General features: G+C 40.4%; 1 protein-coding gene across 1 annotated transcript in view; it reads left to right on the forward strand.

The window, feature by feature from the left end:
* LANCL2 (LanC like glutathione S-transferase 2) overlaps positions 1 to 19,575 on the forward strand; it is a 64,444-nt gene that overhangs the window by 14,966 nt on the left and 29,903 nt on the right. The window contains exons 2-4 of the mRNA XM_056138142.1: positions 5,367 to 5,484; positions 18,088 to 18,295; positions 19,243 to 19,390. Coding sequence (XP_055994117.1) covers positions 5,367 to 5,484; positions 18,088 to 18,295; positions 19,243 to 19,390 — 474 coding nt within the window. The remainder of the gene's footprint in view (positions 1 to 5,366; positions 5,485 to 18,087; positions 18,296 to 19,242; positions 19,391 to 19,575) is intronic.

Here is a 19,575-nt window from a genome sequence, read left to right on the forward strand (position 1 = left end):
TGGTAGCTTGCCGGGCTCTCTGAGAGGGGCGGAGGAATCGAACTCGGGTCGGCCATGTTGGCCGCTTGTAAGGCGAACGCCCTACCACTGTGCTATCACTCCAGCCCAGTGCGCTTGGTTATCATGTGGATATGGTCGATTGTGCTGAATCCTTTTCGGAAACCAGCTTGCTCTCATGGTTGTCCTTCATCTAGTGTTCTGCCAATCCTATTCAGGAAGACACGAGTGAACAGCTTGTAGATGACAGACAATAGGCAGATCAGGCGCTAGTTGCCAATGTTGTGGATCTCTCCCTTCATGTACAATAGCACAGTCTTGCTGGGATCATGGCCGTTAAATGGCTTGATCAGGAACCAGAGAGGCCATTAGTGGGTGGTGACTCGGGGTTTTGTTGGGGTGGGAGGGAAAGGGCCAGCTCCAGCCCCATCCTGTGAGGCCTTGCGTGTCTCGTCACTGCAGGCCCAAACCTGACTTTCCAATGGCCTCTGGCGGATGGTCGTCACCAAGCTGCCAAGGGGGAGCAGGCAAAGGGACAGTACCCTTTCCCCCCTGCGGTGGCCCTGTGACAGTAACCTACTGCATGGTCCGGACACATTTCTGCCAAAAGCCGCTGGGTTTCTAGATTTGTTTCTGAGTCTCTGGGATCATGACCATTAAGCAGTTTGATCAGGAACCAGAGAGGCCATGCCTCCAAATATATAGCTGAGTCGGAGGTGGTTTGTGAGTCTGTCTCCCACATACCTAACTTTTGGCCATTTACTTTCTTGGTAAGCTTTGCCCCAAGTTTTTGGGCTCTGGCCAAAGGCACAGCAGCAATTTTGGGGTATCTGGAAGTCTGAAGGTGCCATCATACTGCTGATGCACTAGCCTCACAGGTACAGATTGACCTGCTGGCGGCACCATACCCCCTGTTTTTTCCACTTTTTAAAAAATTTAAGAACTGTGATTTACAAAGTTATTCCTAGTTGAGTTTTAGACATACAGTATTGCAGTACCAATCCCACCACCACTGTCAGCTTCCCTCCACCAGTGTGCCCAGGTTCCCTCCCATATCACCCCACCTCAAGGCTCCCTCCTGACTGGACCCTTCCTAAGGTTGGCTGTTGAAGCTTGGTCTCTTGAATCGGTGCTGTTGACTCTGGTTTGGATATTTGACCTGTCATTCCTTAACACCACCCTAGTCCCTGCCCCACCCCGCCACCCCGTACTTGAACCTCACTGCTTCTTATTTGTCTTCCCCTCCCCTCCACTCGATTTTTCCTTCTCCTCCATATACTCGTTTGAAACATTGCATTTCCTCATCCAGTTAGTCTAAATACCACATATAAGTGAGATCATCCTGTGTTTATCGTCCTTCTTCTGCTTTACTTCATTTAACATGATATCTTCCAGTTCCTCCCATGTTGCTGCATATTGCATGATTTCATCGTTCCTTACAGCTGTGTAGTATTCTATTGTATATATATACCACATCTTCACAGTTCACTTATCTGTCGTTGGCTATAGTGAATAGTGCTGCAATGAACATAGGAGTGCAGATGGTGTTTCTGTTGTGTGTTTTTGTGTGTGTTCCCCCCCCCCCCCCCCGCCAGAATGTACTTTAACTCCCTTCCTTCCTTCCTACCACACCTGGGGTATATTTCCAGAAGTGGTGTTGCTGGGTCATATGATACTCAATTCAATTTATAGTTTTTTGAGGAATGCCCATATTGTTTTCCAGAAAGACTAGACCAGTCACCATTCCCATCAACAATGAAGGAGAGTCCCTTTCTCCCCAGATACGTGCCAGCACTGGTTTTTTTTATTGTTTGTTTGTTTGTTTTTTGATATGTACCAGTTTCTGGTATGAAATGATATTCCATCATTGTTTTGATTTGCATCTCCCTGATGATTAGTGATATAGAGCATTTTTATGTGCCTTTTGGTTATTTCAGTTTTTTCCTTGAAGAAGATTATGTTCATTTCTTCTCCCCACTTTTTGATGGGGTTGGATTTTTTTTTGTAAAGTTCTACCAGTGCCTTCTGTATCTTTGATATTAACCTCATCAGATGGGTTACTGTCATTGTCATTGTCCTCCTGTTGTTCATCAATTTTGCTTAAGCGGGCACCAGTAACATCTCACAACAAAATGTGAGACTTGTTCTTACTGTTTTTGGCATATCGAATAAGTCAGGGGTAGCTTGCCAGGCTTTGCCATGCAGGCAAGATACTCTCAGTAACTTGCCGGGCTCTCTGAGAGGGGCAGAGGAATCAAACCCTGGTCGGCCAGATGAGTATTGGATAAATATTTTTTCCCATTCCATGGGCTGTCTCTGGATCTTGATCACTGTTTCTTATGAGGTGCAGAAGCTTCTTCATTTAGTTTAGTCCCTTTGTTTATCTTTGCTTCCTTCTGCTTGTCAGTGGTGTTTCATCTTTGAAGATGCCTCTAGCTTTAGTGTCATGGAGGGTCCTGCCTACATTTTACTCCATGTACCTCACAGATTCATGTCGGATATTGAGACCTTTAATTAATTTGATTTAACCTTTGTATATGGTATTAGTTGGAGTTCTGAGTTCATTCTTTTGCATGCAGCTTCCCAGTTCTCTCAGCACCGCTTGTGAAGAGGCTTTCCTTGCTCAGTTTCCTGTTTCTTGTTCTTCATCAAAGATTATAATGATCTTTCCATATCTCTACTATTCTTGGGTGTCAGTCTCCCATTCTGTTACTTTATATACCACAGATGAGTGCAATCTTTCTATGTCTCCCCCTCTCCTTCTGACTCATTTCGCTTAACATGGAAGCTGGCCTCAAATGCTGGGGGAAAAGGCAGCTCTGATAGAGAAGGGACCACCAAGTAAAGGGTATTTGAAGGACCAGCTCGGGTCGAGAGATGCGAGCCGAATGTAGACTATAGATCGGACACAATGGCCACTCGGTGCCTCTAGTGTAAACTACAACACCCAAAAGGAAAGAGAGAACAAAAGGGAATGTCCTGCCACAGAGGCGGGGTGGGGTGGGGAGGGATGGGATGGGGATGTTGGGAGGGATACTGGTATCATTGGTGGTGGAGAATGGGCACTGGTAGAGGGACAGGTACTCAATCATTGTATGACTGAAACTCAAGCACAAAAGTTTGTAAGTCTAACTGTACCCCACGGTGATTCACTAATAAATTTTTTTTTAAAAAATGATCTTTCCAGCCCCTGCAAAAGCTTTTAAATTTGATGCTTTTATTATTTTATGTAGCACTGTCCTTCGTTGTTCATTGATTTGCTTGAGCAGGCACCAGTCACATCCCACAACAAATTGTGAGAGTTGTTGTTACTGTTTTTGGCATATCGAATATGCTACAGGGAGCTTGCCAGGCTCTGCCGTGCAGGTGAGATACTCTCGGTAGCTTGCTGGACTCTCTGAGAGGGGCAGAGGAATCGAACCCAGGTCAGCTGCATGCAAGGCAAATGCCCTACCCACTGTGCTATTGCTCCAGCCCACCTTCCTTGTACTATATTGAAATGAGATTGTTTACTTATACTTATTCTTCTCTAGAATCTCAACTTTAGGAGGGTATATTCATGATTATCTTGTCTGTAACTATATTTTCTGTACTGACCACAGTGCTTTTTAAATATCAACATTTAGAGAGCACTCAGTCAACATTTAGAGAGCTAATGACCTTGACAACCAAAACACAACAAGATCAAATCTGCTTGCAACATTTGTTCTCTTCATTTGAGGACAGTTTATTTGCTTGGATTATAGATTTGGGAACAAAGTCACTTTAACTATACCTCCAATTCCTTGATTTTTTTCAAATGGATGATTTTTTTCTAGAATGTACTTTAACTCCCTTCCTTCCTACGTATTATTTCTTTCCTGACGTTATCTTCCTGCACAAAGCATGTTTTGGATTGCTATATACAATCCAAAAACATGTACCTAGACCAGTGTCAATAAGCTTTCTTATTTTTCTTGGGAGTTTTATTTTAGGGGTTTATGTTGCATGCGGCCTACCCAGCTGACCCAGGTTCAATTCCTCTGCCCTTCTCAGAGATCCCAGCAAGCTAACGAGAGTATTTTACTTGTACAGCAAAACCTGGTAAGCTACCCGTGACGTATTTGATATACCAAAAAACACAGTAATAAGTGTCACAATGGAGACATTACTGGGCCCACTCGAGGAAATGATGAATAATGGGAGGACAGTGACAATGATGCTTATTTCTAATCAACGTCTAGTTATTGTGATTGTAGATAGAGATTCAGTTTCATTTTGAATGAAATGTTTTTTTTTTCCAACACAATTTGAAAAGACCATCTCTTTTCCTTTGAGTATTTCTTGGCTCCCATTCAAAAATAGGTTGTTCAAAGTGTAGAAATTATTTCTGGGGTCTCTTTCGTTTGATTTGGTGTGTCTATTTTTATATCAGTTGTTTTGATTAGTATAGAGGTGTATTGAAAAAGAATGTGTGATTCCACCGTTTTGTTTTTTATTTTCAGGATAGCATATATGTACTATGTGTAAGACCCAGAGTGAAGGCAAGCATTGTTGGACACATTCATTTTTGTTCTAGAAAGTAATAGGAAGGAAATTGACCGTCTTCCTGACTTTTGTGAAGTATACAAAAAAAAAATTAGCAGCAAAATGGAATTTAATTTCCTGAAACCATTTTCAAGAACAAAAGATAATTTGTGTAAATACTACAAATGTATAAAACTACCACCAATGTATTCTCTGGATCTATGAGGTTGTTGTTGGGTTGTTTATTTTTCTTTTTGGATTCCACATCAATTATATACCTTTTCATTTTATAAACGCTGAATGAGTTTCTATTTTCTTTTAAAATTCTACATGTGGAAGAGATCATACCACATTTGCTCTCTCTGCTTGGCATATTTCACTTAGCATAGGATCAGCAAAGTCATCCGTGTTGTCAGTGGTGGGAATGACAAGACTCCTTCCTTTTTTATCTTGGTGGATAGATCACTTCAGATAATGATCCCTAAGGTACATTGATAATAGTAGGCTTATATCTTATATTGTTATTTTTTTCTATATCATGTCATATTACAAATATTCTCTTTCTTAACTTTTAAACTTAAAGAAGTTGAAATAATTGTGTGGGCAAATTCTTTTTGCCTTTCAATTTTTCTTGTTTTTGGCTCTATGATTTTTTTGTGATCCAACTTATAATTCATATTTACCATTATCTTATTAAAAAACTGAAGTGAAGTTAAATCTAACCAATGAAACATGGAATTTGGTCAGCTGTGTACAGTAATTTGTGTCTTATTATATATCCAAATTTAGACATAGCTAAAATAATTATTATTGCAGTCTTACTCTGAGCAATTTAATATGTTATTTCTTCTTATGGTCCTCAGATCATTCAGAGTTTCACAAGGCGGATCCAGAACAAAATCAAAGATCTTCTGCAGCAGATGGAAGAAGGGCTAAAGACCGCAGACCCACACGACTGCTCTGCGTACACTGGCTGGACAGGTGAGGCTGTGGCACCCACGACCTGGTGATTCTGTCCGGACTCACACCCCAGACTTACCTTTGAAGTTTTGTTTTTTCTCTTTTTAAACAAAGTCTGGAATTGGTGTATTCGATGACATGTTTAGGAATTTTGTTTCTAAAGAAATTCTTTCATAAATGCCTGAAATTTGAACTTTAAAATGTAGTCTATTTTAATATCATTACTTATTTGACAATTCTGTTGATTTGGGCTCTGTGGCAATTTGATTTCCATGGTCAACTATTTATGCTATTGCTTGTGACTCATGTGTACCCAATAATTGGTTTATATTTTTAATTTTGATGTTAGCAATTTTAATTTATTTTTTGTTTAATTTTATTTTTATAAGATTGTTCACATTAATTGATTACATTCAATATTTCAACACCAATCCTACCACCATTACACCTTCCCATCATCAGTATTTCAAATTTTCCTACCACCATTCAAGCCAGCCTGCCAGGGGAAGATGCTAGATAATTTATTCTCTGTTGCTTATTATGAATATCATGAGAGGTCACTTGTGGCCACATGGTCCTGAATTCTAAAATTGTAAATGGTTGTGGTTCATAGACATCTCTGTAGGGAGCTAATCCATTTTGAGGTTCATTTGTGAGTCTCTGGGTCAAGGCCACTGATACACTGAGATGGTGCTCAGAGGCAGTTCGTGGGTGTGACAGCCAGGACCCCAAGCTCTCTAGGAGACTGGAAGGGAAGGCCTGTCTCTGCTGCCGCCATGTGGCCTGGAGTCATAGTCCTTGAACCCTTGTACCTGGGTTTTTATTCTGGAAGCTCAAGGCCACCAAGGTGTTTTCTGGAGCAGGCAGAGAGGACACACCTGCTCCTTTTCTGGAGCAGGCAGAGAGGACACACCTGCTCCATCTGAGGTGCCCTGGTGGAATTGACTTGGTAGGGGGTCGGAGAGATCTCTGGTGAGCGGCTGTCTTCTGGAATTCACTGCTGAGTCTCTGGATCAAGGCTGTTGATGTGTTGAGATCGATGTTAACAGTTTTTAAAGTTTTTTTTACTCTTGTTTGATTTTGGGGGGCCATACCCAGTGGTGCTCTTGATTCTGTACTCAGTGATCACTCATGGCACAGCTCAGAGAATCATATAGGGTTCCAGAGGTTGAATCATATAGGGTTCCAGAGGTTGTATCTGGATTACCTGCGTGCAAGAGAAATGCCCCGCTCACTACCATCTCTCTCTGGCCCCAGATGATGTTAACAGTTTAAAAAGCAACCTGCAAGACCCTTCACGTGAAATAATTTGATTTAAGAATTAGCTTTCTATAATTAATTTTTACATTTTATTTACCACACAGCCAGACCAGTTTAAGTTATCTGGGCATGTCAAGGAAATTGAAGACAGACTATGATGTGGGGGATCGGGCTGCAGGATGGTCATTACTGATACCAGTTCACGTATAAGTTTATAGCCATTTTATGATAAATTTTAAACATTTAAGTAGTGAACAGCATAGACATGGTTTGCTTAGTTAGACACTGTAGAGATACCTGATTTTTGATACACAACAAATTTGGTGACCTTCATAATTTTTTCTTTGATAATATTTCCCTAATAATATTTCTATTTGTTTCTGTGATACTTCATTTCCTGTCACGAGTCACGAGTCACGACCATCCTGTTATTCGTCGATTGCCTCGAGCAGGCCCCAGTAACGTCTCCTTCATCCTAGCCCTGAGATTATATTCAAGGCTCTTTAGGAGAATGAGACCCATCATTGTTACTGGTATTTGGCATATTGGGTACGCCACGGGGAGTTTGCCAGACTCTGCCGTGTGGGCAGGTTACATTCGGTAGCCTGCCAGTTTGTCCATTTCCTGTAGTGAATGAAATATTTACATAATGACATTAGAATTGAAGTTTTTTTGGGGGGGGGGCTGGAGTGATAGCACAGTGGGTAGGGCGTTTGCCTTGCACACGGCCGACCTGGGTTCTATTCCCAGCATCCCATATGGTCCCCTGAGCACCGCCAGGAGTAATTCCTGAGTGCAGAGCCAGGAATAACCCCTGAGCTGCCAGGTATGACCCAAAAAAGCAAAAAAAAAAAAAAAAATTGAGTATTTTGAATTTGTAAACCCAGACAGATGGAGGAAGTTTACTTATGGGGCAGAGAAATTTGCCCTAAAGCATACACTTAGATAATTGTTGCTAACCTGAAGTAAAATAAAAAGAATAAGTATATTTTGGAGGTAAAATAGCTTGACTATTAGCATAGCTTAAAAGTCTTTTACACAGTGGCATTTGTTCGTGTTGAACAAAGGTGCTTTTAATTCCATCCTTATTAGGTCCCAAATTGACAGTGCGTCAGAATGATCCAGAAAACTTTGTGATAAGTTTTCTTAGTCTCAATAAGTATCGTTGTTGCCCTCCTTTGTAATCACTGATTAACCTCATGGAGGTTGGACTGATTCTCCCCCTATGCTTTGACTTGTCCCCAAATGCCCCCTGCTGTGAGCCCATATGTTCTTATGTCTTTGCCTGGTTCCTGATCTCTGACTGGTTAGTGATAGCAATTTAACTCCACTTCCACCAGTCCAACGAAGAAACCCTTGTGAGGGAGAGCTGGTGGCTAGATGTATGTAGAAACATAAGCGACTAAGAGTTCCATCCTTAGTACCCACAGAATACCTGGAATAATAAAGTAAAATTATAGAATTTAGCCTCTTATACTGAGGACAGAAGTCCAGGTATGTCATCAGGTATTTTAAAACTTTAAACACTGCACAAAGATAACTTAAGAGCAACAGTCCTATTAATGCCCGCTGAACTGAAGAAATCATTGTAAAGTCAATAAATTCAAATATTGTTGAAAAAAATATAAAAATTCATTCAAATAGAATTGAATGAGCAAGAATACAGTAGCAAGAGCCAACAGCAGATGGAAGAAGCCAGAAACCGAGTCAGAGCCTCAGGGACAGGTATACACATCATTTAGAGAAGAGTTCATAGAAAAGAGATTTTTCTTTTTAATGAAAAAAAATTAAAATAGGAAGAGGAATAACCTCAGTATTCTAAGAATTTCAGAAGGAGAGGAAGAAGAGAAGAGGGAAGAATGGCTGGCGGGAGAGATCATAATGGAGAGCTCCCCCAAGTCTGCGGGAGAGACAGGTGCACTGATCTAGAAGGCCCAAAGAGTGCCGAGCAAAATAAACTCAAACTGGGCCATACCAAGGTGCTTTATAATCACCAGGGCAGGAACCAAAATGTGACTTAAAGTGGCAAGAGAAAAGCAAAGATTCAAACACAACAAAAATAACATAAAATTCACATCAGATTTCTAAAATAAATCTCCTTGGACAAGAAGGGAATGGAATTAGATTTTATAATAATATTGAATGGAAAGAAATTCTAATTGAGAATGCTTTACTCTGCAAGATTTGAGGGTGTGATAAAAAACATTCTTGAACAAACAGCTGAAGAATTTGTAGTCTTCAGTCCTAAATAAGGAATTGGAAGAACTGGAGTTGATAGACATGTACAGGACCCTCCATTGTAAAAAAGAGGAATGCACATACCTCCAGTGCATTTGGAACATTGTCCAGTACAAACCACATGCTGGGGCATAACTGAAGTATCCATAAAGTTAGGAAAATATGAATCAAGTATCTTCTCATACCTTGCCATGATGGTAGAAGATAATTATAAAAAGAAAGGGAAAATTCCAACATTTGCAAACCAAACAACATACTGTTAAATAACTCTTGAGTCAAAGATGATAATGATAAAAATTCCACAAAATGAAAGAGAATAAAGATTGAAACTATCAGAACCTATGGAACAGTCCTAAGGGGAAGTTAATAGCAATACAGCCTCTTATCTGGAAAGAAGAAAAAGAAAATCATAACTTAGCCTCACAGCTTGATAGAGCAGAAATCCAAATCAAGAAGTCAAGAAAACAATACAAATATCAATGAAACCAAGCAGCTGTTTTTTTCAGAAGGATAAATAAGATTGACAGTGTTTAGCTAGACTCCTGAGGAACAAAAGAGAAAATACCCACATTAATTGGGTCAGAGGAGAACTTACTACAGACATCTCAGAAATACAAAAGATCCTAAGAGATTATTATGAGCACTTCTCTGTCACTAAACTGAAAAATCTAAAAGAAATGGATGGATTCTTAGAATCATACAGCCTCCCCAGTTTGAATCAGGAGGATGCAGAAAATCTTACTATTCCAGTTACAAGTAAGGATGTTGAAACTTATTAAAGTTCTCCCCATGAAGAAAAGCCCAGCACCTGTTGGTTTCCTAGGGAGTTCCACCATACTTTCAAAGAAGATTAATGCCTATACTTCTCAATCTCTTCCAAAATATTTAAGAAACAGGAGTCTTTACTAGCAACTCCTATGAAGCCATTATTGCCTTAATGCCCAAACCAAACAGAGATATTACTTGAAGAAATCTATAGGGGCTAAAGAGTACAGTGGGTAAGGTGCTTGCCTTACATACAAGCCTACCTGGATTTGATCCCCAGCACCCCAGGACTACCCTAGTAGTGATTCCTGAGTTCAGTCAGGAGTAAGCCTTGAGCACAGTCAGGTATGACCTAACGATCACACAAAAAATTATGAAGCAGTATCTTTGATGCAGAGATGCTCAGTAAGAGCTTAACATACCTAATCCAACAGTATATCTAAAAAATCTTCATCATGATCAGGTTGGATTTATTCCAGGGAAAAGTGGAAATATTACATGTTTATGTATTGGGAGAACTAACATTGTCAAAATGACCATTCTCCCTAAGGTATCATACAGATTCAGTGCAATTCCCATCAAAACTCCAAGATCATTCTTTAAGGTCTTAGAACAAACTCTACAAAAAAAACTTACAGATAATGAAATTCCCCAAATAACCCAAACCATCCTGAGAAAAAATAATGGATATACCACATTCCCTGACTTTAAATTGTACTACGAGTCTAGTAATCAAATGGTATGGTTAGAATAAAGATGGGCTCTCAGACCAACAAAATAGAGAGTGCAGAGATAAACCCTCAGGTTTATGTAGAGTTGATCTGTGACAAAGGAGCAGCGAGGTGCATGAAGTGGAGTGATGAAAGACTCTCCCACAGATGGCATCAGGAAACCAGAAAACTGCATGCAGAAAAATGAGATTGGATCCACATCTCAACACTTTACACAAAAGTTAATTCAAAGCTGAGTAAAGATGTTAAGATTAGACCATAATATATAGAATATTGAGTTAAATATAGGCAGAACTCTTTGTTAGATGGACCTCAGAAATGTTTTCAATAATGAGATTTCTTTTTGCAAAAATAACAGAAATAAATGCGTTTATATAAAATTAAAAGTTTTCTATATGATTAAAAAAACTTGGGCTAAAATGAAAAGATATCCTACTGAATGGGAGAAAAATATCTGCACACAGTACATCAAGGGCTAATATCTGAAATAATAAAAAGCACTTATAAAACTCAGCAAAATCAAACACTAATTAGTCTCATAAAAGAAATCAGGAGAGGAGGGCCACAGAAATAGTAGAGGGATAAGTCACTTGCCTTGCACAAGACAGATTCCTGTTCAGTCTTCAGCACCTCATAATGTCCCCTGAGCACTGTTCTTCATACTTCCTGAGCACAGAACCAGGTGTAAGACCTAAGCACTACTGGGTGTGACCCAAACCCTCCCCCCTGAAAAATAGGGACAGGAGATGCACAGACATTTCTCCCAAAGAATCTGCAAGGATAGCCAACAGGCATATAAAAAGTATCCATTGTCACTTATTATTATAGGGATATGCAAATCAGAATGACAATTAGATATCATCTCACACCAGTGACAGTGGTGTATATCAAGAAGTTCGGAAGTAATCAGTGTTGGCATGGAGGTAGTGGGAAAAGAATTCTCATCTGTTATTGATTTGGCACTGATGGAAGAGTTTCCATATGACCCATCAACTCCTCATCTTGACATCTACCTCCCTAATAGTAAGAAAGATTAATTTGCAAGAACAGATGTATACTGCTGTTAACCGCAGTGCTATCCAATACCCAGGATATGTTGACAACCCAGGTATATGTCCACAGATGAATGGGTAAAGTAGTAGTGGTGGATAAATTTACTCGTGTAGATAGAAGCAAGGCAGGAAATGGAAGGTATCAAATCATGACAATCTCTTAACTCAGAATGCTAAATTGGTAGGGGGTGGTGGCACATGGCAAGGAACAATGAGGTGGATCGTATGTAGCATCAGGACATTGGTCGAGGGTCTTGGGCACACTGGTGAGATGATGTACCAGGCTAGGGCCAGGGACAGGGGATGGCGGCTGGAAGAAGAGGAGGCGGGGGAGGGGAGGAGCAGAGAACCAGGAATAGGAATACAATGGTGAGGCACACTCTGCACTGTGATGCCCTGGGTTAGTCTCTGCATTCTCCCGGCGCTCCCTGCTCCACCCGGCCTGGTGCTGTGACCTGGAGGCTCCGGGAGCCAAGCACTGCCAGGTGCGGCCTTCTAAGTCCTGTTAAAATAAAAAAGAAGGAAGCAGGGAGCGAGAGAGGGAGGGAGGACTTTGTGATTGGTGGAAATCTATCAAAGAAGAAAAAATTAGAGTTATTGACATTCTAGAAAATGAGAAGCAGGAGTAAATAGAAAATTTTGCTTTTAATGGAAGTAGTTAGGAACTTCTTAAACCTGGGGAAAGAACTGTTTTTCTTAGCATGTATAATCCTGTCATTTAAATACAAAGCGCTTTTCCCCCAAGACACTGAAGACTTTTAAAATGCAATAAAACATTCAAGATAAATAAGGTTCTATGTGGAAAGTGTTATGATAATTTTTATAGAATGTATCCTTATTAGCTGAGTTTGTCATGTCTGGCCTCTGTTAGGACAAGGCGTGCCAGTTTGTTTAGGGTTTACATCATGAAGGGAGGTTGTATTTTGTTGAAGGCTTTTTTTGCAATATTAATATGATCAAAGCATTTTTATCATTCATTAATATGGTACATTGAATGGTTTTTTTTGTTTTGCACCCCAGGATAAACCCCTCTTTGTCTTCACAAATCAAAGATATATCCTAAAGGTAGATGGGGTGGGGAGGGGGAAGATTGTGACTTTCAAAGGGCCCCACATTAGACTACCAGTAGATTGACAGGCCAGGAGACAGTGGAGTAACATACTCAGTGTGTGATAGAAAAATACTGCCAGCCAAGAATATTCTTTTCCCATGAAAATTATTCTTCTGAGGTGTAGGAGTAGTGATAACTTTCTGGAGTTGAGGGAAATCACAGTACTTGACCTTCCTGTGGAAAAAGCTGAAAAGATATTGTCAAGTTGAAATAAAAAGGTCAACTATTGTCTGTAATACACATAAATGAACAAACTCAGTTATTAAGTCCAACATTCTGATACCAAATAAGGACACAATAAGAAGGGAAAACTTGGGGCTGAAGCCATGGTACAATGGTTTGGGCATTTGTCTTGCATGTGACTGACCTGGGTTCATTCCCCAGCACCCCCTGTAGTCCCAGGAATCCTGCCAGTAGTGATCCCTGAACAGAGCCAGGAATCAGCCCTGAGCACTGCCGGATGTGACCCCCCCAAAAAAAACCCACCCCCCACCAAAAAAAAAAAGCAAGGAAAGTAAGTTAATATCCATGATAAATGCAGACGTAAAATTCACACAAAGTATTATAGACAGTTCAAGAGTATGATGAAAGGATTATACATGAAGGCTAAGAAGGGTTTATCCCTGGGTACAAACATAAACCATTCAATGTCCTATATTAATGAATGATAAAAATGCTTTGATCATATTAATAATGCAGAAAAAGCATTCAACAAAATACAAATTCCCTTCGTGATGTAAACCATAAACAAGCTGGGTGTGGGAGGTGCACACATCATCCTAACAGAGGCCATACATGACAGACTCAGCTAATAATGGTAACTTCTATAAAAATCATCAGAACACTCTACTCATAGATCTTATAACCAGAAGGCTTTTTCCCTTAATTTTCAGTAAGGAATAGCCCTCATTGAAACCCCATTTATCTAGTACACACATCTGAATCGTAACATAAGAATGTATAAGAATTTTCCAAATCTGGGGCTGGAGCTGTAGCACAGCGGATAGGACGTTTACCTTGCACATGGTCAACCTGGGTTCAGTTCCCAGCATCCCATATGGTCCCCTGAGCACCATCAGGAATAACCCCCGTCCCTGTGCATCACCAGGTGTGACCCAGAAAGCAAACAAACAAACAAAAAAAGAATTTTCCAGATTCCTTATCAAAGTCTGTACCTATGCACCCTCCTTTGCTTGGTATCCTTATTGATACACATCATACTTATTTAACTGTAGAGACTTGCTGTTCTTTCATGAATGTTCCTGAGTTTTTTGTTTGCTAATATGTTCTGAATACTTAACACTCATGTGCTTTGTTAGTAATTGTCAAAGTCATTTTGTAAAAGATTGAAATATTTGTGGGTCAGAGTTATAGTACTGTGGATAGGACACCTAACTTGCTGGCAGCTGACCTGGGTTTGATCCCTGACACCACATAATTTCTGAGTCTTGCCAGGAATGAACCCTGAGCACAGAGCCAGGAATAAGCCCTCAGTAGCGCTGGGGGTGGCCTAAAAACAAAACATCGATTAAAAATGGGATATTTGTAATCTCCTTCTTCTTAAAACAGTTGTAATGATTATGTCTGACACTTTAAAATAGAATATTGACTTACTGGTCACTTGAAATAATTTAAAGTGGTCAATTCTTTGAATTTTTAGTTAAGTAAATTAAAAGTCATATTGTCGTATATTTGCATACTAAGGTTCTAATTGTATATTCATATGTACTGTGTGACAACTATATATGACAAGTGTTATCCTCATCTCTCGGTGACTTCTGTTCTTAATAGTTTTTCTTCCTGATATATCCAATGGCATCTAAGTTGTCAGATAGGGCTTTTTGTGTCACTGATGTAGAAGTGGGAGTGAGAATGAGGTACCCAAGCACAAAAATTTGTAAGGAGTTGTATGAAACTCCTTCATTTGTATTGAAAACTGATGAAAAAGAAAAGGGAAAGTTTGTGAATTATTGGGGCGGAGGAATCGAACTCTGGTCGGCCATGTTGGCTGCGTTAAAAAAATTTTAAAAAAAATTTTATTTCTGGAAGTTTTTCTCATACACCTGCTGTGATCAGAAGCTGCTGCAAGTCAGCTTCTGTGGGAGCTTCTGGTGGTGCTCAGTACCTCATGGTGTCTCACTAATAAAAATTTAAAAGAAAAGATATATGTTCCAGTATAATGATGGAGGAACATTTTCTCCAGAGGATGTTACCAGAGTTGTATGAAACTCCTTCATTTGTATTGAAAACTGATGAAAAAGAAAAGGGAAAGTTTGTGAATTATTGATAAGTCCTATGTATAAATTCAGTGTAAATAATGAAACAGAAAGGTGACTTACAATATAGGAGCAAATACTAATAGTCTAAGATATATCAGGACTTTATGCCAATAATTTTAAAAAGATTCTATTTAAAAAATTTTACTGGCGTTTGAGTAGGGTGTGTCCTATGAGAAGTCATACAGTCTAGGAATAGGTTCACTCATGGGCGAGGCTCAGCCCGAGCATGTGGAGAGTGTGCAGGCAGGTGAGTTCTGGAGGTTTTCAGCTGCCAGGACTGAGTTCTTGGGGTGGGGAGGGGTCTCACCCAGCCCCCTCCAGGGTGTCCTGAGTGAAACAGCCTGGTGCGGGATCCACCGGCATGGTTATGGCAAGTATCATGTTATACTCCCTTCTGGGAGATAAGGACGTGCAATCTGGATGTCAGAGTAGGAGGTAACCAATCTTAGAGGGAATTTTTTTTTATAGACTTATAGATGGTTTTAGTAGCCCCTGGGTGAAATACAATAATCTTCACACTTTTTCCTCTAAGGATACTTTTTTGTAGCATTTTCAGCAATTTTTCACAAGAGTACAAAATGTATTATTTCGATTATTTTTTGGGACAGGGACGGGGGGGGGTTCAGGATAGAATCATCTGAAGGATGATGATGGGAAGGTGTAATGGTGGGGGGATTGGTGTTTGAATATTAAACGTAATCAGATATCGTGAACTACTTTCACTGTCCTCCAATTGTTCATCGATTTTCTTGAGCGGGCTCAGTAACGTCTCCATTGGAGACTTTGTTGTTACTGTGTTTGGCATATCGAATATGTCACGGGGAGCTTGCCAGGCTTTGCCGTGCAGGTGATATACTCGGTAGCTTACCAGGTTCTCCGAGAGGGGCGGAGGAATCGAACTCTGGTCGGCCATGTTGGCTGCGTAAAAAAATTAAAAAAAAATTTTTATTTCTGGAAGTTTTTCTCATACACCTGCTGTGATCAGAAGCTGCTGCAAGTCAGCTTCTGTGGGAGCTTCTGGTGGTGCTCAGTAAAAATAGGGGTAAAGAATAAAATTAATCACTATCACTGTCACTGTCCTCCGTTGTTCATCGATTTGCTCGAGCAGGTCCAGTAATATCTCCATTTTGAGACTTGTTGTTACTGTGTTTGGCATATCGAATACGTCACGGGTAACTTGCCAGGCTTTGCTGTGCAGGCGAGATACTCTCGGTAGCTTGCTGGGCTCTCTGAGAGGGGCAGAGGAATCGAACTTGGGTCGGCCATGTTGGCTGCTTGCAAGGCAAACGCCCTACCCGCTGTGCTATCGCTCCAGCCCAAAGAATAAAATTAGTAAAAAGATAATATTGTTTTAAAGAACAGGAAATTCTGGTGCTTTTCAAGTAGTTCATCTAGTTTGGCTATTTTTGAATTAGTTCAGAAAATAAAAAAGTAAGCAATAATTAACATTATTTTATGAAACAGATAATACAGGTATCAAAGGCATTAAAGTTCATGAAAAATAACTCAGTCATAACTAATAATTAGCTTTGATAGTTAAAATACTGTCCTCACTAAGGAGATTATAGACAATTCATTTGGAAAGATATTTTTTCAGGATTTAAAATATGCTCCTTTTTAAAACATTTGACTCTATCTTTAACCATATACTTATGGTAAAAGAGGTGTCTGAAAATTATTAAAGATGGAAAGGGACCCAGAAGATGGCCAAATGCATTAACACACTTCTGTAACAAGCACACGGTCTTGAGTTCAAGCCCCCATATGGCACAGATGTCAGGATAATCCTGCCTTCTGGTTCCTGGTGAGAGGACCCTAGAAGACGTCTCCATGGCATGAACTAGAGCATGTTCCTGGCAAGCTCAGAGCGTGAGTTCAACTTCAGTTCCTCCTGTATGCACCCTCTGGTCTAGAGTCTGGTGAGAGGAATAAGAATTACCTTGAAAGGGAAGTTGTATGCTTTGAATAGGATAGTCAGTGAACAGAAGGGCTACTTAAATGGAAAAATGCAAGGAGCATACTGAGCAACAGTAAAGGTGAAAGTAGGACATTAAACAAAGAACAGAGTAATAGAGAACTTCAGTCTTGTCTGTTTGAGCCATTCGCCTTTTATGTCATTACTTTTCTGCCATTGTAGTTTTAAGTATACTTTTACAAAGACCATACTTAGAGCCATCCAGAGAGGGTCAGAAGAACCCACTCTGGATATTGAATTAAAGGAAGAAAGACAGAGAGACAGAGAGAGACAGAGACAGAGAGACAGATGTGTGTGTGTGTGTGTGTGTGTGTGTGTGTGTGTGTGTGTATGGGGGGGCAAGGGGGTAAGGGTGGTGGTGCTCAGGAGCTATTCTTGGTTCTGTGCTCAGGAGTGATCCCTGGCAGCGCTCAGGGGACCATATGTGGTACTAGGGATCTGAGAGGGGTGGGGTGCATGCAAGGGAAGCCCCTAAAGGAATAGTTCTTTAACCTACAGTGAAACAGTGATAAATGACATCAGCTCTGTATTCTGTACACCTTATGTGTACTAGACAGCTACTCTAAATGATGAGTTGGCTCAGGGGCCACTTATTGGTCATTTTAATAGTCATAAGGAAACTTTGAAAGTTGTGAGAAGTAAAGAGTTAGAAAACAAGAGGGCATGAAATCCAGAAAAAATAAATAATTTGGGATAAGAGAAAATTATTGGGGGCTGGAGCGATAGCACAGCAGGGAGGGCGTTTGCCTTGTAGGCAGCCGACCTGCATTCGATCCCCAGCATCCCATATGGTCCCCCGAGTACCACCAGGAGTAATTCCTGAGTGCAGAGCCAGGAGTAACCCTTGAGCATCGCCGGGTATGACCCAAAAAAGCAAAGAGAGAGAGAGAGAGAGAGAGAGAGAGAGAGAGAGAGAGAAATTATTGTGGAGTTCATGACCAATTCAATCAGCCTAATCAATGGCAGAATAAATAGCAATACTCCTACATTAAAAAAAAAGAAAATTATTATATGTAGGAGAAAACTTAAGCTTGTTTTGTTTTACTCTCTTTTCCCCTCCTCAGCTCCCTGTTTTTCCAGAAATATGTGATAGATACTTTGTTTCTGCCCCTTCAGAAACAGTTTATGTAAATGAGACTTTCACATGGAATCACAAGGTAATTTCCTTCAGGAAAGATAGTAATGCTTTTCTTCTGGGTGGGCATCATTCCAGGCATAGCCCTTCTGTACCTGCAGTTGCACCGGGTCACGTCTGATCAGACCTATCTGCTTCGATCCTTGGACTATGTCAAGAGAACGCTTCGGAATCTGAGTGGACGCCGAGTCACCTTCCTCTGTGGAGATGCCGGGCCCCTGGCTGTGGGGGCTGTGGCCTATCACAAACTCAAAAGTGACACTGAGGCACGGGAGTGCGTCACAAGGTGAGACTTCTAAAACTAGAAACATTTCCTGCAAATGCTCAATTGAGACTCTTGCTATAGAAAGAAATTTAAAAAGAAATTAGTTTTGAATTCATTCACACTTTGCAAATAGGTCTCTTCAAGAAGTGAAGAGGTCTATATATCAGTCTCGAGTGTAATGCTAACATCAGATGCTCCCTTTCTAGCCAAGCATGCATTTGCATTAATTGTGGTGATGAATAGATTTCTTTCATTTATTTTCATCTTATTTTTCCTAAGTAAAAGTTTTTGTTTGCCTTCATGAGGTCACGGTCCTCCTGTTGTTCATTGATTTTCTCGAGTGGGCCCAGTAACGTCTCCATTGTGAGACTTTGTTGTCACTTGAATACGTCTTGGCAGCTTGCTGGGCTCTCCGAGAGGGGCAGAAGAATTGAGCTCGGGTTGGCCATGTTGGCTGAGTGCAAGGCAAATGCCCTACCCGCTGTGCTATCGCTCCAGCCCATGAAAATTAGCATATATGCCTTAGATCCATTTAGATTCAGCCTTGAGCTGATTAGACCTGCAAATTATGAGTAGTTAGGTAGTATAAACTTTTATTGCACCTATTGGTTTTCTTTGAGTACCTGATATAGGTTGTATCAGTGACTGATAGAGGTAATGTTTGTGGAATGACTGAATAATCACCAAATTCCAGTACTATATTATAGTGCTATTAAATCACTTTTTCTAATTCTGGACTGAAAAATTGAGTATCTCCTGTTTACATGGTTTGAAATAGAAAGGTAGAAAGTTTGGCCATAAAGAGGTCTCTTTATTACATTAGACATCTAAGGCTAGTGAAGAAATTTGTTTTTTCAAATGTTTTAAATCTGAAATAATAGATGATTCCTAAAATAACAATAAGTACTATTTCAGGAGGGCTATCTTAGACTTTCTCTGTCTAAACAGAACTTGATTTGTTGGGGTAGACTTTTACAGCTCCAGAGAGCCGTTGTCTGCCGAGACTCGGACCTTCCTGATGAGCTGCTGTACGGGCGGGCAGGTTACCTGTACGCCTTACTTTATCTCAACTCCGAAATGGGTCCAGGCACCGTGAGTGAGTCAACCATTAAGGAGGTATGTGGGATTCTGGGTGTTCCTCCCTAGCTGCCGCTCGTGAGCTGTTTGTTAGCATGGAACTGTAGTAAGGACTATTTCTGCTCCTAGGTAGGAGTAATTTATTAACACCTATTATAAAGTAGATAAATGGATCTTGTTTTCCTTTTGTAGGGACACACACACACACATACACAACACACAAT

This window comes from Sorex fumeus, unplaced genomic scaffold, assembly GCF_029834395.1.
Source record: "Sorex fumeus unplaced genomic scaffold, SorFum_2.1 ptg000128l, whole genome shotgun sequence".
Taxonomy (NCBI): domain Eukaryota; kingdom Metazoa; phylum Chordata; class Mammalia; order Eulipotyphla; family Soricidae; genus Sorex; species Sorex fumeus.